The sequence below is a fragment of the Oncorhynchus nerka genome, linkage group LG11 (assembly GCF_034236695.1).
Source record: "Oncorhynchus nerka isolate Pitt River linkage group LG11, Oner_Uvic_2.0, whole genome shotgun sequence".
Taxonomy (NCBI): Eukaryota; Metazoa; Chordata; class Actinopteri; order Salmoniformes; family Salmonidae; genus Oncorhynchus; species Oncorhynchus nerka.
Window position 1 is genome coordinate 21344270 of NC_088406.1, and position 26682 is coordinate 21370951.

The 26682-nt window shown below is 42.1% G+C and overlaps 1 protein-coding gene across 1 annotated transcript; it reads right to left on the minus strand.

Annotated features, from left to right (window-relative positions):
- Positions 1 to 1547: 1547 nt before the first annotated feature.
- Positions 1548 to 24000, minus strand: LOC135573867 (sporozoite surface protein 2-like). Its single transcript, XM_065024047.1, has 2 exons — positions 23938 to 24000; positions 1548 to 2165 (listed from the first exon to the last, which is right to left on the minus strand). Exons 1-2 carry the CDS (start codon positions 23998 to 24000, stop codon positions 1548 to 1550), a joined length of 681 nt encoding a protein of 226 aa, XP_064880119.1.
- Between the last annotated feature and the right edge of the window lie 2682 nt (positions 24001 to 26682).

A 26682-nucleotide genomic window follows, 5' to 3' on the forward strand; every position in this document is an offset into this window, starting at 1 on the left:
GACACAAATGATTTTTTATGGAATATCTACATAGGCGTACAGAGGCCCATTATCAGCAACCATCACTCCTGTGTTCCAATGGCACGTTGTGTTAGCTAATCCAAGTTTATCATTTTAAAAGGCTAATTGATCATTAGAAATCCCTTTCGCAATTTAGTCGCAATGTTAGCACAGCTGAAGACTGTTGTGCTGATTAAAGAAACAATAAAACTGTCCTCACTGGAGTGATGGTTGCTGATAATGGACCTCTGTACGCCTATGTAGATATTCCATAAAAAAATAATTAGTGTACAGCTACAATAGTCATTTACAACATTAACAATGTCCACACCGTATTTCTGATCAAAAGTATGTTATTTTAATGGACAACAATTTTTACTTTTCTTTCCAAAACAAGGACATTTCTAAGTGTATATTTTTTGCACTGATCTTAACTTTTTCATCCATAATGTTTCTGTCATCGTTTCCTATTCCCGAGAACAGCTTCTGGACATCAGAACAGCAATTACTAACCTCAATTTAGATGAGGATTTTTACTTCAATGAATCAGGGGCAAAGGACATACAGCTTATTCCGTACCAGTCCCAAATCCCTGACACTCAGAGGAGGCGGCGTTATAGAGGCCAGCGTGCAGGATACCTGAAGAGACTATGTCGGGGAGTTGATAAACAGCCTTTTGAACAGTCTATTCATTTCTGTAGTTTAAGACCTTCCAAAGAACATACTATATGCCAGTGAAACGGTATGTCATGCGCTCAGAAATGAATTTATTCAGCTGGAGGTGTAAAACAGAAAGGGGACATATTTGCATGTGCTATGGTGTTGTGGCTGGCTGAATTCTGGCAAAGAGTATGTTCTTTTATCTCAGCATGTCTACGGAGTGTACCTTCTCCCTGTTTTTGTTTGATTGGAAATGTTGATACTGGAGATTGTTATCAGAAGAAAATGTATATCCAAGCATTTATAGCAGCTAAGAAATGCATCTCCATTAATTGGAAGGTTGGTTATCTTCCAACAATGGATGGAAGAAATGTCAAGTTATGTATCACTAGATTTGATTTATTACAAGATTAAGGGTATACTGTGCAACTTCCAGAAGGTCTGGATGCCTTATATGGAATACCGGTACGACAAAAGGAGTCTTTATTGAAAACATGCCCACCTTAGGCAATCCTTAGCTGCTGTGCTGCTCAGTCCTGGCTCTGGGGGTCTGTCATTCTGTTTGTTGTCACTCTGGACTTGGCCTTACACACCTGAAAACAATACTGAATGTTTCACTAAGATCCTAAAGCTGAGTGGGGTGTGTTGGGTCCGAGCGCTGCAGGGCCGTGGACCACTTGGGATAGGGCGGGGTGACCCAGCTGTATCGTGTGCAAGTAAAACGAGCTCTATAGTACTATCAGGCCTGTGATATTAATTATATGGAGAATGTACTGTTTATGTGTGTTTATGTGTAGGTGTATGTCTGTTTTTATTTAAAAAATGTTTTCCAAACCTTTCCCTTGAGACATTTAAAAACAACATGGGAAGGAAGTTGTGTTGGGAAATTATTGACTAGACTGGTGGGTGTCGGACTTGCAGGCAGCTTGGGCTGGCTGGTTGGTCTGGCTGGTTGGGCTGGCTGGTTGGGCTGGCTGGTTTGTCTGGCTGGTTGGTCTGGCTGGTTGGGCTGGCTGGTTGGGCTGGCTGGTTGGTCTGGCTGGTTGGTCTGGCTGGTTGGTCTGGCTGGTTGGTCTGGCTGGTTGGGCTGGCTGGTTGGTCTGGCTGGTTGGTCTGGCTGGTTGGGCTGGGCTGGCTGGTTTGGCTGGGCTGGCTGGTTGGGCTGGCTGGTTGGGCTGGCTGGTTGGTCTGGCTGGTTGGTCTGGCTGGTTGGTCTGGCTGGTTGGGCTGGGCTGGCTGGTTGGGCTGGCTGGTTGGTCTGGCTGGTTGGGCTGGGCTGGCTGGTTGGGCTGGCTGGTTGGTCTGGCTGGTTGGGCTGGCTGGTTGGGCTGGCTGGTTGGTCTGGCTGGTTGGTCTGACTGGTTGGTCTGGCTGGTTGGGCTGGCTGGCTGGTTGGTCTGACTGGTTGGTCTGGCTGGTTTGCCTGGCTGGTTGGTCTGGCTGGTTGGTCTGGCTGGTTGGGCTGGCTGGTTGGGCTGGCTGGTTGGGCTGGCTGGTTGGTCTGGCTGAAATTTGATAGAGGATGTCTTAATAAGACAATCAAAAGTTAGGTCTGTACTTCATTTATAAGAGTTGTTCATTTGTTAGGCTATTGGCGTAAAGGTGCAACACAATATTGATTATTGAATTATCATTGATCTAGTTCAGTCTTATCAATCACGAAAAAATTAAATAATGATCTTTAACCTAGCTTGATGACTGTGCACATTTTTGTCTAAACTTTTTGTTGTTCTAAATAGAGATGGCTAGAATGGTCATGGGCCATATTAGATTGCGTAGAAATTCAGGAAATTAGCTTTAGATGCCCCCAAAAATGGGTGGATCCCTAGACCCTGGCGGTGGCACGAAAGGGCTGGGTTTTGATGAATAAACAAGTTGTGGGTGTGTTGAGGCTTGGCCCCTCACTGGCCAATCAGAACATGCTCCATGTTGGTTGCTTCAAGTTGTGTATTTACAGTCTTTTATGTACTGCCTTAGAATCAACTCCAATTCCAATGCTAGTCTGTTATAGTTTCTGAAATAGCTTACAGAAACACAATTACACAATTTTGACCTATCACATTTTTTGCTAAATACTGTATGTTATATTGAATCTGTTCGCATAAACTAAGTAATTGCATGGCTTCAAAGTGGAAATATATACATAGCATTTCCATTTAAATAGAATGGACATGCCAAATGTTGTCGATAAGCAAGATTAAATTCATTATTGATAAGGCCTAATCAAATTGTAAACAAAACAAAACAACAACTTGTTTTAAATAGGCTATGTCTACATTTACAGGCACCATCATTTCTCCTCATGTGGATAGAATATTAAAACCATGCAGACTATGGAGGGTTTCATGCACATCGGCACGTTTCACAGTAGCTGGACAAAGATGCAATATAAAGAGAAAGGGAGAATGTCCACTTACCGTTATATTGCTGTCAAATATGTTTTATAAACATATTGAAACCATCTAACAGATCGGATTCACACTTCTCCAGAAGTTGCATTGCATGCGTGCCACAAATGTTCTCACAATCATTTATTTATGGCATAAAACCAGGACGGTGAATCATTCTAATAAGTTTGTTTTTAATAAAATGTAACGAAAAACAACAATAAATGAATACATGTCAAATGTAATGATATCACAAAATCGTCAGGATAAAAGAAAGACAGGAAACATTGCTGTTGAACCAGCCTTCATTACAGTATGAAGGCTGGTTCTATGTTGGTTTTTGATAGGGTAAGGTAAGGGTTGCCTACCCGGGGATTTATGTTTGTTTTATTTGGCCGTTGTAAGAGGAAAATACCTTCTAAATAACTTGCCAGGAGGTCTGCAGCACAGGGATGATCTTTTGGGGCTGTGAAAATAGCACAAATATTTCTGACACACCCCAGAACCTATAGCAGTACCGCCAGTGCTTAGATTTATCATTGTGTTGTATTTGTTCAAATAGAGCCCTGAGACTACCACGTAGACTGATACTACCACAGAGACTGATACTACCATAGAGACTGATACTGAGACTGATACTACCATAGAGATTGATACTACCATAGAGACTGATACTACCATAGAGACTGATACTATCCAGGAGACAGATACTGAGACTTATACTACCATAGAGACTGATACTGAGACGGATACTACCATAGAGACTGATGCTGAGACTGATACTACCATAGAGACGGATTCTACCATGGAGACTGATACTATCCAGGAGACTGATACTGAGACTGAAACCACCATAGAGACTGATACTGAGACAGATACTATCATAGAGACTGATACCGAGACTGATACTACCATAGAAACTTATGCTGAGACTGATACTACCGTAGAGACTGATGCTGAGACTGATACTACCATATAGACCGATACTACCATAGAGACTGATTCTACCACAGAGACTGAGACTGAGACTGATACTACCATAGAGACTGATACTACCATAGAGACTGATACTACCACAGTGACTGATACTACCATAGAGACTGATACTACCACATAGACTGATACTACCATAGAGACTGATACTGTGACTGATACTACCATAGAGACTGATTCTACCATGGAGACTGATACTGAGACCTATACTACCATTGAGACTGATACTATCCAGGAGACTGATACTGCGACTGATATTACCATAGAGACTGATACTACCATAGAGACTGATACTATCCAGGAGACTGATACTGAGACTGATACTACCATAGAGACTGATACTGAAACTGATACTACCATAGATACTGATGCTGAGACTGATACTACGTTGGAGACTGATGCTACCCAGAGAATGATACTGAGACCGATACTACCACAGAGACTGATACTGAGACTGATACTACCATAGAGACAAATACTGAGACTGATACTACCATAGAGACTGAGACTGATACTACCGTAGAGACTGATGCTGAGACTGATGCTACCATAGAGACTGATACTAAGACGGACACTACCGCAGAGACTGATACTACCATAGAGACTGATGCCCAGACTAATACTACCATAGAAACTTATGCTACCACAGAGACTGATACTACCCTAGAGACTGATTCTACCATAGAGACCGATACTACCATAGAGACTGATACTGAGACTGATACTACCATAGAGACTGATCCTACCATAGATACTGAAACTACCACAGAAGACTGATACTACCATAGAGACTGATTCTACCATGGAGACTGATGCTATCTAGGAGACTGATACTGTCCATAGAGACTTAATCTACCGGAGAGACTGATTCTACCATAGAGACGGATTCAACCATAGAGACTGACACGACCATAGAGGCTGATACTACAATAAAGACTTATTCTACAATAGAGACTGACACTACCATAGATACTGATACTACAATAAAGACTGATTCTACAATAGAGACTGACACTACCATAGAGACTGATACTAGAGGGTAGTACAGTTAGGATGATTGCCTGTTCATTAATCTATCTCAATCACTCTTTAGAATGATGGAATACAGCAAAGTGCACAGTCATAGACATGTGATGTTCCTTTTCAGTGTTATTTTGAAAATATGCCTATCAAGAAATTGTTTTGATTGTGAGTTTGTCGTTTAGGATATTTTGCATAAATTAACAAAAATGTAGAATGACTCAAGCAAACAACTGTAGAAACAAATATATGTTTCCCGTTTGTTGAATCTCAGCAAGCAGTGGTCCATTGCATGCAAAATACAATCTCTGGCTTTTCCCTGTAAGATTAATAGGATGTAGTGGTGGTCTTTGTCATCACAAGGGAAAGAAATGCATGGCCTAGGAAGCAGAGGCACTTAAGGTAATTACATTCCAGTGAACGACAGAGACGAGAGAGGAAGTTGGAAAATAAGGGATGAGAAAGAGAGAACAAAATAGTGGTTAGAGCTTCAGGCCGGTAACCGAAAGGTCACTGGTTCGATTACCCGAGCCGGCAAGTTGAAAAAACTTACCTTTGAGCAAGGCACTTCGCCCTACTTTTCTCCAAGGGTGCTGTACTACTATGGCTGACCCTGTAAACAACACATTTCACTGCACCTATCTGATGTATGTGACAACAAAACATAATTTGAATTTATTTGATGGTGTGCTTAAAGAGTGCACATTGTTTGCAATTATGAAGGAACCAACCTAATTGGTCCAAATGAACAATGGTCTGAAGGATGCTATTTTAGTTACACAATTCAATATAATTTGATTAGTCTTGATTACTGCTGTCAACGCCTTACGCATGGATGATGCTGTACAACGAGTAGTGTCATGTATAGACTATGCTTCATTCCTGTGTGTCTGTGATTCTAAGTGGTTATAGCTACAGCAGGATAATAATCTTGCAGCAACATGAAAAGTGAATTATTACGTGGATTGTAATTTATGGACATTTTTAGCAGGTCTTCATACATTTTTTGTTAGGGCAAATCAAGTCTGACATTTTAAAGTGGAAAATATAACCACTTTAAACCTCAAAAACACTACAAGTTTGCATTCTCAGCAACAAAAGAGTGATCAAATGAAGATCCTACATCTGTAGAGGAGCTGAGCTCTAGTGCTCAGGTCTGATTGATAGACTTTAATTTAAAAGGAACAGCTGTCTCTCTGTCCATCAGTCATGAACGCTGTGACCTTAGACCCTGTCTCTACTATTTTAACATGGACCCCTCTTTCTGTTTCTCCTCTATCCGTGGCCCTCTCCCTCACTCTCTCACACACACACACACACACACACACACACTGTCACGGCCCCTCCTCTGATTAATTTGATCTCTAATTCTGCTTTTGTGACTCTATCTTTGGCTGGGAAAAATGGCTGTGTTTTTTTGGATTTGGTGGTGTTCTAACATAAATATATATTGTGTTTTCGCTGTAAAACATTTTTAAAATCGGACACGATGGGTAGATAAAGATAAACATCCAAGATGTTTATCTTTCATTTGCTGTATTGGACTTGTTAATGTGTGAAAGTTAAATATTTCAAAAAAATATTTTTGATTATTCAGCGGAATGTTGAGGGGGGGGTGGCGCTAGCGGAACCCCTAGCCATAAGAAGTTTTAATTAACCTAGCTTGTATCTTCTCTCTGGTGACCCTTACGGGCTGTCTGCGAATGTTTCCTCTTAAATTGCTCCCCAGGTACCAGGGCTGCCGAGTTTGAGGGGTGGACAGTCAGTTGGGGGACACGGGGCCACTACTAGGAGCCGGGACTGGTATCCTTTTCTTTTTCTTTTTGGGGAACTTTGGATTGTTTTGAATATGTTGGGCCGAAATTTGGGTTGAGGGTGGGACCCTCATTTTAAGGAGGGGGGTGTCACGGCCCCTCTGCATTGCAGGGGCGGTTCCTCCTGCAGGTAGAGGAGGGTCGTTAGTGATTGGAGCCACCTGGGCTCAGGGTATTTAAACTGCTTCACTAACCACTTGTCTCTCTTTCTGCTCCTCCAGGTATGATCCTGTTTGGTTTGTTCCTTTGTAGTTTTACGTAGTTTTCACTCAGTCATATTCACACACACAGATTCACGCATCCCTGCACTTTACATACACCCTACATTTGTCACGTTCTGACCTTAGTTCCTTTGTTTTTGTCTTGTTTTAGTATGGTCAGGGCGTGAGTTGGGGTGGGCAGTCTATGTTTGTTTTTCTATGTTGGTTTTTGAGTTCAGCCTAGTATGGTTCTCAATCAGAGGCAGCTGTCAATTGTTGTCCCTGATTGAGAATCATACTTAGGTAGCCTGGGTTTCACTGGTTTGTGGGTGTTTGTTTCCGTGTGAGTGTTTGGGCCACACGGTACTGTTTCGGTTTTGTAAATTCACGTTCTCATTTATTGTTTAGTTTTCTGAGTTTTAATTAAACATCATCATGAACACTTACCACTCTGCGCTTTGGTCCTCCTCTCTTTCTCCCGACGACCACCCTTACAACGTTGATACTTTCACACTTCATTCCTTTTTCTTTGTTTAAAGTTAATCGTTTTTGGTTTATAATAAAGAACCTTTTTGATTGGCCTATACCTGTTGTTCGTGTCCCCTCATTTTTGCCACAGGCTATGAGCCGGCCTGTGACAACACACACACACACACACACAAACACTGGCTTTGGTGTTAGAGTTATATTTTTTTAAATTATGTATAAAGAAATAAAGTCAGAAAAAAAGGAATAGAATAATAAAAATGTATATAAGAACTCTTCCAGTGTCAAGGAAATTAGAATCTTCTGAACAAGACAAGAGTATTACTGTTAGCATGATTTATAAAACTGTCAAAAAATCGCTGAAGTTTCCAAATGCACCTGTACAATCCACCCTCACCTTGATTCTCCTGAATCTCTTTGCCCATTATGCCTCTCAGGACCTGGCTACTGTATTTCTAACCCAGTGATAAGACTGGACAAACCTACAAACAGACTGTCAGTTCCTTGTAAAATTACTGTAAACTAAATTCTTTACAAAACCGTTACAGCGTTGGCCTCGGGGTAGCTTTATGACAGTCGTAAATACCTCTCCCCTCCTTTTTCCTCTCTCTACCCTACTGATGTGACATGGTTAACATAGAGATTCTGGGAACATCAGAAGGTGGGGGGGAGAAATGAACTATATCGGGTAATCCGACCAATTGAACATATGTGGTGGTACTTATTGAATATGATGTCAGTTCTGTTGTCATCTGAGACATTCTCATCAATGATAGGATGACAAACTCTAGTGGAAAGTCTGCACATTGTAGTTATTGGATTCACATGGAATTGTTCAATTGAAATGTTTGAATATACAATTATTGGTGAAAAGATTAAATGTTATTTTAGCTTCCAAATGAGAGATTTGGGTTTTCATAAGGTTAGAGCTCTGCTCAATCAGTGGCCCGCCCCTGTGAAGAGACATGGGTTATAACTTTTCAAACACACCCTTCTCGCTCCACTATATAAAACCTTGACGAATATGTAACCTGTTTCGAGGATGTGAGGACGACGGTACGTACGTTAAAAGGACTAACATGTCAACTACAGAACTAAGCCAACCTCAGCGTGAGCTTTGGTTGCGAATGGGATGAACTTTGAACTGTTATTCACTACAGAAGTGATATCTCCTAGCCGTTGAGTTAGCAACAGCAGCTGCAAACGTGGGCTATGAAAGAACAGAGTATTCTGTCTACCACACAACGACGTTACTACAACGTATCCAATTTACCACCAGAGACATTCTTCAAAGGACAAAGGACTCGGTTGGGAAACACGGCCTTCCATCTACCACCAACCTACCGAAGCGCAGCTCAGAGTAAATATTTATAGCATTTTCCTTTTCCAAATGGGCGGTAATTTAGAATGCATAAGATTCTGTATTTACGATAGACATCGCTTCTCCCTTTGTTCCTCAGTCTTCCCGCTCTTTCACTCAAACCCAGCCCCTTTTATTTGTGTAACCAGCTGACATATCTGTTCCGCCCGCTAGGGACGTTTTCCTTCATGATATAATTTGTAATCAAGGTATGATTTATTCTGTGTATATCTAATTCTGTGTGGTTAGTTAGATATTTAGTAAATAAATAATTAAAACCAATTTTGTATTGCTGATTCAACTTGTTAGCCAGGGTTTGTGAAGATTTACAACTTTCTGATAAGACTGAAATAAGGTGACGATTAATAGTGACTGCTATTGATGTAAAATATTACTAGGTCTTTAAGAGTTTATTCGGAAGATAACAGCTCTATAAATATTATTTTGTGGTGCCCGACTCTCTAGTTAATTTACATGATTAGCTCAATCAGGTAATATTAATTACAGAGAAAGGATTTTATAGAATAGCATGTCATATCACTTAATGTGGCATAGCCAAAGACACGACAACAGTAATAACACCAGTAACTTCCCCTCTGTCCGTCTCATTTTCCTGACAATTATGTATTTTTCTACCAAGAGAAATAATGGGAGTTATTCCCCATGCCATGCTTGTCCAGTGCTTCTTTTGTTTGTAGCCAGTGGCATACCCATCGGTGTGACGGCTGGTAAGTGATCACTATCATGGTCCAGTGTATTTGGAGACACCACTGGATTTTTAGCTGGCCTATTTCAAGTGATTTCATGGTTGCTACACCTTCAAGGTTTTTAATCTGAAATGCACCACTGTGTTTACACAAAAGCTCAAAATTAAAAGCATATCCCTTAAAATTTGCTTAATTTGATTTTCTTTCCCAACTCCGAAAGCCTTGCCTTAGGTCAACTGATCTACCACCCTCTATTGGAGAGCAACATCAGCATGTATTCTTATAATCACATTTGGTTAAAACCTAATTAGCATAGGCAATCAAGGAATAAATTGAGGGCTTTCAAATTGATTGGGAAAAAACATACATTTCAAAATAAAGGAAGCGTGGCCATGTAAATACCATAGCTATCTATGTTACGTTTTCCTTGGAAAAGCGTAAGCGAATGAGTTGGAAACGATTCTGACTGAAAATGTGTGTTGGGAATAAGAGTGATGCATCAACAAACTCTCCTAGATATCCTCCACAATCAGATAAAATATCAATTAGGGGGGCTCAGCCTTACCCACTGTGGAATGATATGCAATGTTATGTCAAGAAGCAAGCACCAATCAGCCATTGCACCAGACTCCCTTTCCCCATCACAATTAGAGGGTACCGCATCAGTTAACCCACATACATATTCAAGCACATTATGTGGCAGATCCTCGTCTTGGTGCAACGCCTTGTGGGGGGGGGGTGTCTCAGAGCATGTGAAGTAGAGGAAGAGGGTGGGGAGAGGAAAACGGGCATCACACCCTAAAGCGACATTGCAGCCAAAGTACCCAGAGTCCTCAGTGTTATCCCAGAGAGAGGGGGGGGTAGAAATAGAGAGAGTTGGTGGGGAGATACGTAGAGAGAGAGAGAAAGAGAGAGAAAGCGAGAGAGAGGGGGCAGGAGAAATACATAGAGAAAGAAAGAGAGAGAGAGTTGGTGTTCGCAGGCCAGACCTATTAGAGATGACACAGGCCTCTGATGGGTGTCACCTCACTCTCCCTCCAACATGGCCCCGGCCCCTGCTAATGAAACCAGAGCAACCACTCGGCACAGCAAGGCCTTTGATATCATCTGCCGAGGCATTTTAAGATGGAATTATGTTAATTGTGCCTAATAAATCCACCTGTTCCCCTCCTTCTTCCCTTCCACCACCATACTCTCAGTCAGTGGGCTGAGCTGTGCCTGAAACCCCTTGGACGGCAGCCAGCCAGGGAGCAGGGAGAGACGCAGCGTAATGAAAGAAGGCTGTGCAAAAAGGAGCCACAAATATATGCACACACACACACATACTCACACACACACCACGTTAATTATTTGTTTTATAAATATGCAATAACGCCAGCTCCTGGAGCATTACAGATACGTCTAACTGCTACAGATTTCCAGATTCAGTCAGCGTGAGTAATCAAGGCTTTCATTGTAACTTCTTTCAGTAATACTTATTCTTCAGGAACGTCTTAGTAATGTCCTCATTGGCTGCATTACTATAATATCTACTGCAAGGAATAAGAGCCAGTTGATCTCTAGGAATAAAGCCTTTTCTGTATTGTTCTGTGTGTAAGTCTAATCCTGATGGTCCATGTCTGAGCATGGCCATGACAGACACTGGAGACCAGTCATGAGCCCTGTCCTCTATTCTCACCCAATCTATCTGCTCCACAATAACATCCAGTCCTTTATGTCTGCAGCCCTCCACTTCCCCTCTCATCATTCAGCCTGAGCCCAGATAAAGGGTTTTACATGGGAGATTATGGAAGCTGGAGAACAAGAAGATAACAGAGACCATGTTTCTGATTCTAAATCAGAATAGAGCATGGGCAATTTAAGAGATTACAAAGTAGAAATATTCAACGTACTTCTTTTTATTTCTTATCAAAGTATGTAGTGGTTCATTTAAGTGCAGAGAACATACGCACTGGCCACAGATGTCTAGTTTTCATTTACATTTTGGTTGAGTTGTCAACTAACACGAATTCAATGTGAAATCAATAACAAATGTCACCATGTCATTAGATTTATGTAAAACGTTTGGTGATAAAATAACTACATTCCTTAATTAAGGTGATTGCTTTTTCAAATATAATACGTTTTTCACATTGATTCAATGTAATCACATTGCATTTTTTGGTTGAAATGATGTGGAAACAATGTTGATTCAACCAGATTTTGCCCAGTGGTTACTGTATGAATGCCAACAGTCAGTTTATTGTGTTATAGTGGATGAGCTGTAGGCATAGAAAAGCAGGGTTGTTGGTAACATTGATCATTGAATCAATTTTAAAAAACACTATAGGAGGTTTGTTTGAAGTATTTACCTGGCTGTGTTAGCTGGCTGTGTTAGCTGGCTGTGTTAGCTGGCTGTGTTACCTGGCTGTGTTAGCTGGCTGTGTTAGCTGGCTGTGTTAGCTGGCTGTGTTAGCTGGCTGTGTTTGTATTTTTATTTTTATTTTTATTTATCAAGGATTCCCATTAGTTCCTGCCAAGTCAGCAGTTACTCTTCCTGGGTTCCAAACACAGTAAGACACAACATATCTACAATACAAAATGTATATACCACCATACAACAATATTACAACGTACGTTGGTGTAGAGAGCGTGTGCTAGCGTGTGTCTACGTGTGTCTGTTCCTGTGTGTGTGTCTGTTCCTGTGTGTGTGTCTTCACTGTCCCCGCTGTTCCATAAGGTGTATTTGTATCTGTTTTTTAAATTGGATTCTTCTACTTGAATCAGTTACCTGATGTGGAATAGAGTTCCATGTAGTCATGGCTCTATGTAGTAATGTGCACCTCCCATAGTCTGTTCTGGACTTGGGGACTGTGAAGAGACCTCTGGTGGTATTTCTTGTGGGGTATGCATGGGTGTCCGAGCTGATTACTAGTAATTCAAATAGACACAATGGTACATTCAGCATGTCACCACTTCTTACAAAAACAAGTTGTGATGAAGTCAATCTCTCCTCTACTTTGAGCCATGAGAGATTTAGATGCATATTATTAATGTTAGCTCTCTGTGTACATTTAAGGGCCAGCCGTGCTGCCCTGTTCTGAGTCAATTGTAATTTTCCTAGGTCCCTCTTTATGGCACCTGACCACACGACTGAACAGTAGTCCAGGTGCGACAAAACTAAGGCCTGTAGGACCTGCCTTGTTGATGGTGTTGTTTTAAAAAGGTAGAGCAGCACTTTATTATGGACAGACTTCTCCCCATCTTAGCTACTGTTGCATCAACATGTTTTGACGAAGAAAGTTTACAATCCAGGGTTACTCCAAGCAGTTTAGTCAGGTCAACTTGCTAAATTTACACATTATTTTATAGCAAGATTTAGTTAAGGTTTAGTGTACGACTTGTCCCAAATACAATGCTTTAATTTTTTTTTTATATATTTAGTCCTAACCTATTCCTTGCCACCCATTCGGAAATGAAAGCTTTACTCAAAGCCAGTGGCATATCATTAGTAAAGATTGAAAAAAGGCTTAGACAGCTGCCCTGGGGAATTCCTGATTCTACCTGGATTATGTTGGAGAGGCTTCCATTAAAGAACACCCTCTGTCTTCTGTTAGAGAGGTAACTCTTTATCCACAAGATACTGTAGCAGGAGGTGTAAAGCCATAACACATAACTTTTTCCAGCAGCAGACTATGATCCATAATTTTAATAAAAGCCACACTGAATTCTAACAAAACAGCTCCCACAATCTTTTTATCATCAATTTCTCTCAGCCAATCATCAGTCATTTGTGTAACTGCCATGCTTGTTTTATGTCCTTCCCTATTAGCGTGCTGAAAGTCTGTTGTAAATTTGTTTCCAGTAAAATGGTTTTGAGATTTTGGTTAAACACTATTTTTCCCAAAAGTTTACTAGAGGTTGGTAACTGGCTGATTGGTTGGTTATTTGAACCAGTAAAGGAGACAAAAATAATAGCTAAAGTTAATGAGCTAACTAACGTTAGCCAACTTGTGGATAGCTCTAGCTAATGGTACAATTGTACATCATTAAATGTACTTAACAAAGGCTATAAAACATGTCCACACACACAACAGCTGTTAGATACATCTACGCGACAGTTAGCTAGCTAGAGCTGAACTGGCTGTGGTAGCTACTAGCTAGCCAACTATCTGATAGTAGTTCATTCACTTCGGTAAAGAGGTGATGAAAGCTTAGCTAACGTTACATGTCAGTTACACTACTGGCACTGCACTGGGAATGTTTTTTTTCTTCTGTCAAACAGCAATTACCTTGACAACTACATCAGTCAACTAAAGAGTAGCCAGTTTCTGTTCTTCTTGCTTTTACAACTTGGAGAAAAAGCGCAACACACACATAGACAGCAGATGCCTCTGCTCTTGTGCTGGTCCTACAAGCCAGCCTTTCAGCAGCATTGCCTTCACACAGCCTGTCCACACGCTCTGTGGTGTCGCTGCGGTCTTAAATCCAGCTGAATGAAACCACAAAACAGTCTACCCAACCGCTCTGTGGCGTCAGCATGGTCCTAAAGCAGTGAAAGTTGCGCCCCTGCTCTCACCCACTATTGCCTGACACCATATGAGTCAGTCAACACCTCAGAGCCCACTGCCTTTCATGGTGTCTGAAACTGGGAGAGAGGTACAGAGAAGGGGAAAGAGAGAGGGAGAGAGATTGGGAAAGCTATATAGAGACAGAATAAGAAAAAGAGAAGAAGGTGAAGAATAAAGAGAGAGATCCCAATAGTCTCTCAGATCCTGCTGTGACACAGAAGTCCATGGAGCTCAATGTAAGAAATGAGGCAGAGGGCAAACATCCACTCAGAGTCACCCCAGGCAGTGGCTGAGACATCAGGGTGAGAATACAAAACCACAGGGCGTCTGTCTGGACCCGGAGGAACATAGGGGGGAATACATTGAGAGGGTTGGAAAACAGTGTTGTGGTGTGTGAGCGGTGCCTAAAAACAAAATTCTGTAGAGGTTGAAGGTTGCAATAGATGCTCTTGGTAGACGAAAGATTGCGATTGGTTTCAAACACACACACACACACACATGTTTGTTGCACTATCCTTGTGGAGACCAAACATTTGATTCCCATTCAAAATCCTATTTTCCCTAACTCTTAATCTAACCCCAACCTTAACCCAAAACCCTAAACCTAACCCTAACCCAACCCTAAAATACCCTTTTTTCTTTTGTGGACTGGCGGACTGAAAAGAAAGAAAGGGGGATACCTACAACTGAAATTCAATTGAAACGAGTCTTCCACATTTACCCCCTCTGAATCAGAGAGGTGCAGGTGGCTGCCTTAATCAACATCATTGGCACCCGGGGGGTTGGTGTTACATTCTGGTCTGTTTAACCTGTTGTTGTGCTTGTCTCCACCCCCCACCAGGTGTCTCCTATCTTCCCCCATTATCCCCTATGTATTTGTACCTGCCTGACTCTGATTTGGATTACGACTCTTTGCCTGCCTTGACTTACCTTTTGCCTTCCCCTTGAACTATAATAAAATCTGAGAATCGTACTATTCGCCTCCTGTGTCTGCATCTGGTTCTTAACCTGAGCCATGAAACGGGGGGAGTAGTTGTTTGACTGCCTTGCTCAAGGGCAGAATGGCAGTCTTTTCTACCTTGCTGGATTAGGGATTTGAACTAGGGTCGTTTTGGTTACTGGCCCAACGCTCTTAACCACTAGGCTACCTGCTGCCCCCCTTGTCCAAATGTTCCCTGTTTTACTGTCCTTGTGAGGACTTCTTGTCCCCACAAGGATAGTAAAACCAAATACACACACACACTCAAACGCAAGGAGAGACATGTCCATGTGGGTTAGGTAGAGGGTATGGGATGGTATGGTGGTGTCACTACAGTCTGTCACTACAGCCCAGCAGGAGTCTGACTCTGGGCTCTGTAAGCAGGCGTAATTACTGAGACAGTGTGTGTTACTGAGGCTGAGTGTGTTATTGGGGCTGAGTGTGTTACTGAGGCTGTGTGTTTTACTGAGGGAGTGTATTTTACTGAGGCAGTGTTTTACTGAGGCATTGTGTGTTACTGGGGCAATGTGTGTTACTGAGGCAGTGTGTCTTACTGAGGCAATGTGTGCTACTGAGGCAGTGTGTGTTATTGAGGCAATGTGTGTTACTGAGGTTATGTGTGTATTCAGTCTCCCTGGATAGTTGTGATGCTGCAGTATCATCTCAATGTCTCTCCCTCTGCCTCTCCTCTCCCTTTCCCTCCCTTTCCCTCTCCCTCTCCCTCTCACCATGAACATGACAGTGAATAAATGTACAGTATTAACAGTAGCATTATAATTTATTTTTATTTTTTATTTTACCTTTATTTAACTAGGCAAGTCAGTTAAGAACAAATTCTTATTTTTAATGACGGCCTAGGAACAGTGGGTTAACTGCCTGTTCAGGGGCAGAACGACAGATTTGTACCTTGTCAGCTCGGGGGTTTGAACTTGCAACCTTTCGGTTACTAGTCCAACGCTCTAACCACTAGGCTACCCTGCCGCCCAATGACCAACACTGACCCATAAAGTTTTAATGACATTAATCTTTCCAACTGCCAGGGATACATCTGTTTACTTCCGACAGGAAGTAGAAAAGAGAGAATGATTCAGATATGCATCTCTGCTCCTATTCCTGTCCAGTTGTTGTCTTAACATTGTCAAGAGCAAATTCATCATTAGGACCATAATATTCTGTCAGATTTGATTTCTATTTGCTTTCCCTAGCGAGAGTGACACAGAGATATTGAAGGAAAGTGTATCACCCACTCCACAACACAAAAGTACAAACTAATATCCTGCTGATTGCACCTCATATCTGTATTGGAGCCTGAAATAAAGTCTCCGGTTCAAGGGGACACATAATGTATAGGAACTGACAGTAATCAGGGTGGGCAGAGAGCACTCCTGGGAGTTATGACAAATATGATATGACAGATGAGATACTATCTATGTCATCTATACTAATTCATCGTAAAACATAATGATTATCCCTCATTTAATATACAAAAATTCAGAGTTACTGAAGAGGTACTGTGTTTGTTTGCTATTAGCAAGACACATTGTGTATGTTTGGATGTGGGGTAGATTACTAATGTATCGCACATAGTGGACCAATAATTGCTTTGTCAGGACTTTCACGGGGCAGTGGGCATTAGTTTGAAAATAATCCATCGGTTCAATTATTTGTTTGTATTTCACAGAGAGAGAAACAATTCTTGTGGGAGGGGACAAACAACGTATTCTGCACAAAATCAGCAATAAATACATGTAATTAAGCCTGCAGCAATTATTTAATTTATTTGATTGGCAACCTCTCATTAAAGCCCACTTAAGACAAACCATTTAATGTGAACCTACTGGAAGGATCTCTGTTTCTGCACACCCCAGCTCTTTCTCATTCCAGTAAGTGATCACAGCATGTAGTCATTCATTTACACTAGACAGACAGCCACACAGGACAGGACTACTACTCTCTCAGGCTGCTGTCTCCTGGTAGAATACAACACTACCTTCTGCCTTCTGTAGTGTTAAGGCCCTGGACATGTAATAAAAGGATGAAGACAGACTGTACCTTATACAAATATGGGATCTTAATTGGACCAGTTTCATCGCAGGAGTAAAATAATCCTGCAGGAGGAGTTGTACATTTGAAAGTTGCAGTTGTAGGACATTTACTTTGTCTGGTGCTTTAGCTTTTCTGTGAGCGAGAGAGTAACGATAGTTTTGGAGTCGTGCTTGGCCACGCAGTCATGGGTGAGCATGTTAAACAGGAGGGGACTAAGCACACACCCCTGAGGGGCCCCCGTGTTGAGGGTCAGCATGGTAGATGAGTTGTTGCCTACCCTTACCACCTGGGGGCGGCCCGTCAGGTAGTCCAGGATCCAGTTACAGAACGAGGTGTTTAGTCCTAGGGTCCTTAGCTTATTGATGAGCTTTGTGGGTACTATGGTGTTGAACGCTGGGCTGTAGTCAATTAACAGCATTCTCACATATGTGTTCCTTTTGTCCAGGTGGGAAAGGGCGTTGTGGAGTGCGATTGAGATTGTGTCATCTGTGGATCTGTTGGGGCGGTATGCGAATTAGGGTGGGTCTAGGGTTTCCGGGATGATGGTGTTGATGTGAGCCATGACCAGCCTTTCAAAGCACTTCATGGCTACCGACGTGAGTGCTACAGGGTGGTAGTCATTTAGGCAGGTTACCTTCGCTTTATTGAGCACAGGGACTATGGTGGTCTGCTTGAAACATATAGGTATTACAGACTCGGTCATGGAGAGGTTGAAAATGTCAGTGAAGACACTTGCCAGTTGGTCGAAGCGAGCGTAAAATGGATTTAGCCTGTCTGGTAGGCTCGTGTCACTGGGCAGCTCGCGGCTAGGTTTCGCTTTGTAAATGTTGCTCTTTGTTGTCTCATGCAGTGTTGTGTTCCCCAAACACTGGATAGGCAGACAGGAATGTAATCCTATTGGAGCACCATTCCAGACACAAGGAGAAACAGAGAGCAGTTCTGCCAGCTCTAAAGTCTTCTTATGAACAAGAGGGCTGGATTACAGTAAGAGGCAGACAATTACACATACTCATCCAACAAACTCTAAAACAGAAGACCAACAAAACCAACACAATGCCTCTCAATATGTGGTATATGATAGGGTCCTCTGACTATTATTGCCATAATACATTCTGGTGTTTACAGACCTTACCAACAAAGAGCCTCTGTTGTGCTTAGTGCTCAGAGGCTCACGGCTCCTCATCATTTCATTTAGATACAGCTACAGGCAAATTCTTTGTTTGCTAAATAATTTGACTGTATCTCTTTGATAGTGGCAGGTTATTAAAGCCAAATGGATGTTTGACAAGTCGTAAGTGTTTCCAGTAGCATTTCTGCTGTAATGTTGTGATAGACAATTGTGAGTTAGTATGGATGTGTTTGACAAACCGTCTGACTAACTGAAGCCCTTTGAGGTAGAGAGAGGATGACAGGCTGCTCTCCTCCTCCAGAATCAAATAAAAACCATGTTCCGTGGCTTTTCTGGAGAACAGGTTAACTTTTCCCATTAATCATCTCTCATTAACATACTTCCTAAATATGCCAATTCCTCACTTTAAGGGGCTACCGCAGCTATTTCCATATCCACATATCTATATCAAATAATATAGCATATTTACCCGGGCATGGTTTAGTCTGAGTTGAGTCAGGTTAGTCTGAGGTTAGTTTGAGGTTAGTCTGAGGTTAGTCTGAGGTTAGTTTGAGGATAGTCTGAGGCAGTGGTTAAGCAAAAATACTTGAAAGTACTACTTATATTTTTTACAACTTTTAATTTTACTTGACTACATTCATAAAGAAAGGCATATAATTTTTCCTCCATACATTTTCCCTGACAACCAAAAGTGCTCATTACATTTTGAATGCTTAGCAGGACAATAAATGGTCTAATTCACACTTATTAAAATAACATCCTTGGTCATCCCTACTGCCTCTGATCTGGTGGACTCACTAAACACATGCTTTGTTTGTAAATTATGTCTGAGTGTTGGTGTGCCCCTGGCTATCCATAAATAAATAAATAAAACTTTAAAAAATGATGCTGTTTGATTTGCTTAATATAAGGACTTTGATACTTAAGTACGTTTTATAAATTCCATTTTCTTTTGATACTTAAGTATATTTAAAACCAAATACTTTTAGACTTTTACTCAAGTAGTATTGTACTGGGTCACTTTCACTTTTACTTGAGTCATTTTCTATTAAGGTATCTTTACTTTTACTCAAGTATGACAATGGGGTACTTTTTCCACGACTGGTTAGTCTGAAGTTAGGTCATGACTCTTTCCACTCTCACTTGACAGAAGTTTGTAAGAGAGCCCAGAGGGCATGTGACATACTGTATGTAGAGTCAATATTTCAAAGATTACTACCAAGAGGAGGACAAAAGAAACATGTTGTCTCTGTTCTGCCAAGGCATAAGCAGAGCTGTCAGGGTATGACAGGGAATAGTTAAGTCCTCCTCTACTTGAGAGAGGAGAGGGGCACAAGTGCGGTTTTTATCACCCCTGACTCCTGATTAGTGAAGAAGGCTGAGGGACAGTGGCACAGCCAGGGGTTCACTGATCACACAGATGCATTCTGGGCTGGGAGAAAAGACAGATAAGGCATAGTGCTTCTATCCATCTCTGGAAAGAGTCTAGTTTGTTTGGCACACAGACACTGCCTGAGGCCCAGACCTCCAGGAGTCAGCACTGACATTACCATATACAGATGTAGGCTCTTCATTTGAGACAGTTTGCTACTGCAGGAAAAGAATCCTGCAGCGACAGGAAATATGAATAATCATGTGGATTATAGTTTTGTTGGGGTTGATACATTTTTCGTAAGGGAAAATCAAGTCTGAAATTTCAAAGTGGAAATTATAAACTTCAGAAGCCTTTTTAGACCTCAAATATACAACTTGTTTTAAATGTCCTGCATTGCAGGAAAGTTCTCCTGCAATCGGGTGATCAAATTAAGATCCTACATCTGTACTGTATATCTCTGTCTTTATACATGAGGCAGCTAGCGCCAGGTCATGGTAAGTGAGATGAACATTCAAGTGTTGAATTCTGAGCAGGTCACAAATGCATGGATGTGAGATTGCTCCTAGAGAGAGTTTAAAAATCTTATGCATGGAAATAACAGTTAACAAATGTGTTTTCAGTGCAAGTAAACAGCATGTTCTACTGCTAAGCTGGCATCTTGTGCACATATAATACTGCGCCCATTCTGCACACATAGACCTATATGTTGATTCTTGTTTTACAGATTCTCTCTAAACCCCTTGTTACTTGGCGCAGACTTGATTGATAAGAGTGTATTGGAAAAGCCATGCATCTGGGCCGACCTTTACAACATTGCAATAACGTTGATTCCTGCTTAAAGTCAATGAACACAAGAGAGAGGAAGGAATACGATACTTTTGGCCAGAAAAAGTGCAAATGAGGGAGGTGATATTTCTTAAAGCTTTGAACCCTGTCCAATAACATTGGATTCCAGTAACCTTTCCTAGCAGGGGATCTGTTCACTGAGGGGCTCCATGGGTTAAGCACAGCATCATTAGAATGACCCATGCTGACAGATAGACTGCCCACATCGCAATGAAACCAAATACTACAGCACCTTATGGAGTGTGAAAGGTTAACCGAGTAGGCAAGTAAGGAAAAGGAGTCGGAAGAATATGGAGTGCAGATAATGTATACATTCCAATCACACTGCATTGTTCCGACACTACACAGAGTCAACTACATTTCATGGGAGAGTCTCTTAGAGAACATTAACTTTTTTCAGAATTCAGAAAATGATTCAGAACACCCCTTGGCTCCTTCGTAAAAGCAATTTAATATTAATAAACGGACATATTCCATCTCCACCAGCCAGGTCCAGAGTTCCATGCCGTGCGTTCGGTGTCTTGAGTCTTGTAGCCTGTTTAGCTTGCCTGGCACTGGGGGAATAGCCCCTTATGGTGGGCCCATTAGTCAGAGCAGCGGAGCCACCCTGGCCATGTAAATGGCCATGTCAAGGCCCAGTAATTGATATGGATGATTACAGGCCTCTCTCTGGCCCACAGGAATAAGGACCACGAATATTCTGCTAATTGTCAGTGAAGGATTCAAACTGGCTGCAAGTCTACATTTTCCCACTACTCCCAGTAGCCTCTTCTGCTCCAAAACACACTCCTCGGCCCTAGAAACTGAGGATAATACTGCCACACCAATATTCTTAGAGTCTGACTCGAGCTGGAATGCGAAGGGGGAAAGTATGGTAGATTTAATGTAGAGAGTGAAGACCTCACCAACATCCTCTGTGCTCTTGGAAGATCATAAATCAAACTTTAGAAGTTACATTTTATTTTTCTATTTTGTTATTATTCTTATCGGCAGACTCAACAGCCTTGGTTTCTCAAATGACTACCTCGCCTGTTTCACCAACTACTCCTCAGATGGAGTTCAGTGTGTCAAATTGGAGGGCCTGTTGTCCAGACCTCTGGCAGTCTCTATGGGGGTACCACAGGGTTCAATTCCCAGGCCGACTCTTTTGTCTTTATATATCAACAATGTTGCTCTTGCTGCGGGTGGTTCCTTGATCCACCTCTACACAGACGACACCATTCTGGATACATCTGGCCCTTCTTTGGACACTGTGTTAACAAACCTCCAAACGAGCTTCAATGCCATACAACACTCCTTTTGTGGCCTCCAACTGTTCTTAAACGCTAGTAAAACTAAATGCATGCTCTTCAACCGATCGCTGCCCGCACCTGCCCGCCCAACTTGCATCACTACACTGGACGGTTCTGACTTAGAATATGTGGACAACTACAAATACCTAGGTGTCTGGCTAGACTGTAAACTCTCCTTCCAGACTCACATCAAGCATCTCCAATCCAAAATTAAATCTAGAATCAGTTTCCTATTTCGCAACAAAGCCTCCTTCACTCATGCTGCCAAACATACCCTCGTAAAACTGACTATCCTACCGATCCTCGACTTCGGCGATGTCATTTACAAAATAGCCTCCAACAGTCTACTCAGCAAACTGGATGCAGTCTATCACAGTGCCATCCGTTTTGTCATCAAAGCCCAATATACCACCCACCATTGCGATCTGTATGCTCTCGTCTGCTGGCCCTCGCTACATATTCGTCGCCAGACCCACTGGCTCCAGGTCATTTATAAGTCTTTGCCAGGTAAAGCTCCTCCTTATCTCAGCTCACTGGTCACCATAACAACACCCACCCATAGAAAGCGCTCCAGCAGGTATATCTCACTGGTCATTCCCAAAGCCAACACCTCCTTTGGCCGCCTTTCCTGACAGTTCTCTGCTGCCAATGACTGGGAGGAATTGCAAAAATCGCTAATGTTGGAGACTTATATCTCCCTCACAAACTTTAAACATCAGCTATCTGAGCAGCTTACCGATCGCTGCAGCTGTACACAGCCCATCTGTAGATAGCCCATCCAACTACCTACCTCATCCCCATATTGTTTATATTTATGTTTTTGCTCTTTTGCACACCAGTGTTTCTACTTGCACATCATCATCTGCACATCTATCACTCCAGTGTTAATTTGCTAAATTGTAATTACTTCGCCACTATGGCCGAATTTATTGCCAAACCTCCTTACTCCATTTGCATACACTGTGTATAGATGTTTCAATTGTGTTATTGACTGTTTATTCCATGTGTAACTCTGTGTTTGTGTCGCACTGGTTTGCTTTATCTTGGTCAGGTCGCAGTTGTAAATGAGAACTTGTTCTCAACTGGCCACCTGGTTAAATAAAGGTGAAATTAAAAAAAGATATGAAAAAATAACCCGTGTAGTCTGAACATTCTATATACTCTCAAAAATCATCCGCCTTCACTAAAACCCTCAAATAAAGCAGCTTAATTGAATTTTAAACCCCAGATCTATTTTGCATGAAGAAACAACCATCATAAACTTTGTGAATATCTGGGTTTTCCCTCTTCACAATGCAGAAAGACTGCTTTTAATCAGTGGACACCACTCGCTTTTATTACAACACATCTGTCATAGTTGTTTTCTTTACTGAAGTAGAGGTTTATTATTATTATTATTATTGCTAAAGGTAATGCATAGGTGTAAACAACTTTTTTGCAAGAGATTGCACTTGTATAGCATAAGAAAGTAGCAGAAATGTGCAGAAAGTAGTTTTGAATGCATTTTATTGAAGGGAAACAATAACAGTCAAAGATTTTTGGCAACATAGTGATATATTCTTATATACTGTACAATGAGGAATTCAACTACAAAATACTAGTCTTCTATTGCCCCCACCCACAAGGTGTATAAACAAGGTGTATAAACAACAACAATAAATACAATAGGATAATAGATACAAAACAACAATTTGAAGAACATAAATCAATCAACTCTAATTAGCACTTGCAGGACAGTATGCAAGTGTGTGTGCATGGACTTTGCAGATGTATTTCTCACATGTGCATCACATAGTATTTGTTGCCTGCCCCAGCCTCAGGTGGATCAGAACAAGATTCAGCCCCCTGAACAGCTTTCACAAGCACTGAAGAGGCTGCTGTACGGGGGAGGCGCTCCCTTCTTTGAATGTGTGGTGTTACAAGTGCCTTTCCCATCTGCTCCGGAAACACCCTCCTCTTGTTCCGCTTATCAGGCATCCAGGTAGGGTTGATCTTGTTCCATATCACAAAGGCATTGTAACATCATTGACGATATGGAAGATGACCAGGGGCCAGTGGGAAGTCCTCCTCCTGCAGCTGTAAGTTCCAATTACCTTGTCCAGGTTGTCCACGCCTCCTATGTTGTGGTTGTAGTCCAGGATGATGGCTGGCTTCATGTTCTCACGATCACTGATCTCAGCCGTTTTGTGCAGTGCTCAGGAGGACCACATTCGTGTTCCGTTTCGGGAGGTAAGAAACTAGAGTGGTGGTGGGGGTGAAGGCAAACTTTGATGAGAAGGCCTCTCTCCCCCCTGTTGTGAGGAGTGCAGGGGGAAGCTCAGGCTTGTTCTTTCTAACTGTGCAACCATGATGATCTTCCTCTTCAAGAGCTTCTGGCTGAGTTCAATCAGCAACATACATAATCTCAATTTCTCATTGTGTGTGTGTGTGTGTGTGTGTGTGTGTGTGTGTGTGTGTGTGTGTGTGTGTGTGTGTGTGTGTGTGTGTGTGTGTGTGTGTGTGTGTGTGTGTGTGTGTGTGTGTGTGTGTGTGTGTGTGTGTGAGTGCGTATCTTTGTGGTTTTATGATTTTTTTCTGTTTTAAAATCTGCCGGCGGAAATAACAAATATGTTTTAAAAAAGAAACAAGGTATTAAAAGTCAGAATTTGAAAAATACTGCAGTTACAATAAGATTGTTGCCTGTTTCAGTCGGAGCGGTGGAGTAATAACTCACTTGGACTAAGTGAAATGAGACAAGAGCACGCCTTCAGAGACACATAATGGAAGTTAATGAAAACCTTGTGGAGTTCAGGTCCTCCTCCGGGCTGTAGGCTGGAACAGGGAACACGGCTGTGTGTGTAATTACTCTCCTTGTGTGGCACTGCTTCAGATGGCATTACAATCAACTCCATCAGGACAAGGCTACATCAGGACAGGGCTAGGCTATATCAGGACAAGGCTACATCAGGACAGGGCTATATCAGGATAAGGCTACATCAGGACAAGGCTATATCAGGACAGGGCTACATCAGGACAAGGCTATATCAGGACAATTCTACATCAGAACAAGGCTATATCAGGACAGGGCTACATCAGGACAAGGCTACATCAGGACAAGGCTACATCAGGATAAGGCTACATCAGGACAAGGCCAGGCTATATCAGGACTAGGCTACATCAGGACAGGGATAGGCTATATGAGCACAAGTCTACATCAGGACAGGGCTATATCAGGACAAGGATACATCAGGACAAGGCTGGGCAATATCAGGACAAGGCTACATCAGGACAAGGCTAGGCTATATCAGGACAGGGCTACATCAGGACAAGGCTATATCAGGACAAGTCTACATCAGAACAAGGCTATATCAGGACAGGGCTACATCAGGACAAGGCTACATCAGGATAAGGCTACATCAGGACAAGGCTAGGCTACATCAGGACAAGGCTATAACAGGATAAGGCTACATCAGGACAAGGCTATATCAGGACAGGGCTACATCAGGACAGGGCTATATCAGGATAAGGCTACATCAGGACAAGGCTGGGCAATATCAGGACAAGGCTAGGCTATATCAGGACAAGGCTACATCAGGACAAGGCTATATCAGGATAAGGCTACATCAGGACAAGGCTAGGCTACATCAGGACAAGGCTATAACAGGACAAGGCTACATCAGGACAGGGCTGGGCAATATCAGGACAAGGCTACATCAGGACAAGGCTAGGCTATATCAGGACAAGGCTACATCAGGACAAGGCTATATCGGGACAATGCTACATCAGGACAGGGCTACATCAGGACAAGGCTACATCAGGACAGGGCTACATCAGGACAAGGCTACATCAGGACAAGGCTACATCAGGACAAGGCTAGGCTATATCAGGATATGGCTACATCAGGACAAGGCTAGGCTACATCAGGACAAGGCTACATCAGGACAAGGCTACACCAAGGCAAGGCTACATCAGGACTGGGCTACATCAGGACAAGGCTACATCAGGACAGGGCTAGGCTACATCAGGACAAGGCTACATCAGGACAGGGCTAGGCTATATCAGGACAATGCTACATCAGGACAAGGCTAGGAAATATCAGGACAAGGCTACTTCAGCACAAGGCTAGGCTATATCAGGACAAGGCCACATCAGGACAAGGCTCCATCAGGACAAGGCTACATCAGCACAAGGCTACATCAGGAAAATTCTACATTGTGTTCACACAGACACCAACATTTCCTGCTGAACTATTCAATGCAGTCCAAACCCAAAGCTAGGCTGAACTTTTGGTTAAATTCTCTGACCCCAGTGCAATCACTGGTGCAAAGTTTTGAATAAAAATAGAAATATAGATCGTAATGATGTACTGAAGGCTCCAGGCAGATGTGTTATTTCTCAGAATGACAGTCAAAAAAACACTCCGTTTTCATTTTGAAGAATAATACAAAGTGAGAGCAAAGTTTCTGCTAGCTACACCATGAATCTGAAATCCACACGTTGTGTTATGCAACATACACTCTCATCATCAGCTCTACGTTCCTCCTCTTGGTGAGATTCTTGTGTGGATGTTGTCTGGCGGGTTGGATCTGCATCAGCAGCATCACATAGCAGAAGATAAAGAGAAATGGGTTTGTTTGTGCTGTATGCTATTGATTAGAAACCCCTTGATTAATCAATGAACTTGAACATGCTAATTGTTGAACTGAATATCTGTGTGTAATATTATGTCTACAAAACATTGCAGATTGATGAGTGGTTTGGTTTTTAATTAATGACAGTAGGAAAATGTAATAATTACTAATCATCAAAGAATGAAATACAAGTATTGTTTTTTTCCACAGCTCTCATTACATTGGGGT

What these genes read in the sequence shown, in the direction of transcription:
- LOC135573867 (XM_065024047.1), bottom strand. Translation starts at nt 24,000, where the DNA reads ATGAAGCCAGCCATCATCCTGGACTACAACCACAACATAGGAGGCGTG. An exon ending in GCGTGGACAACCTGGACAAG is followed by an intron (nt 2,166 to 23,937) that starts GTAATTGGAACT and finishes ATCAAATTTCAG; the next exon opens with CCAGACCAACCAGCCAGCCC.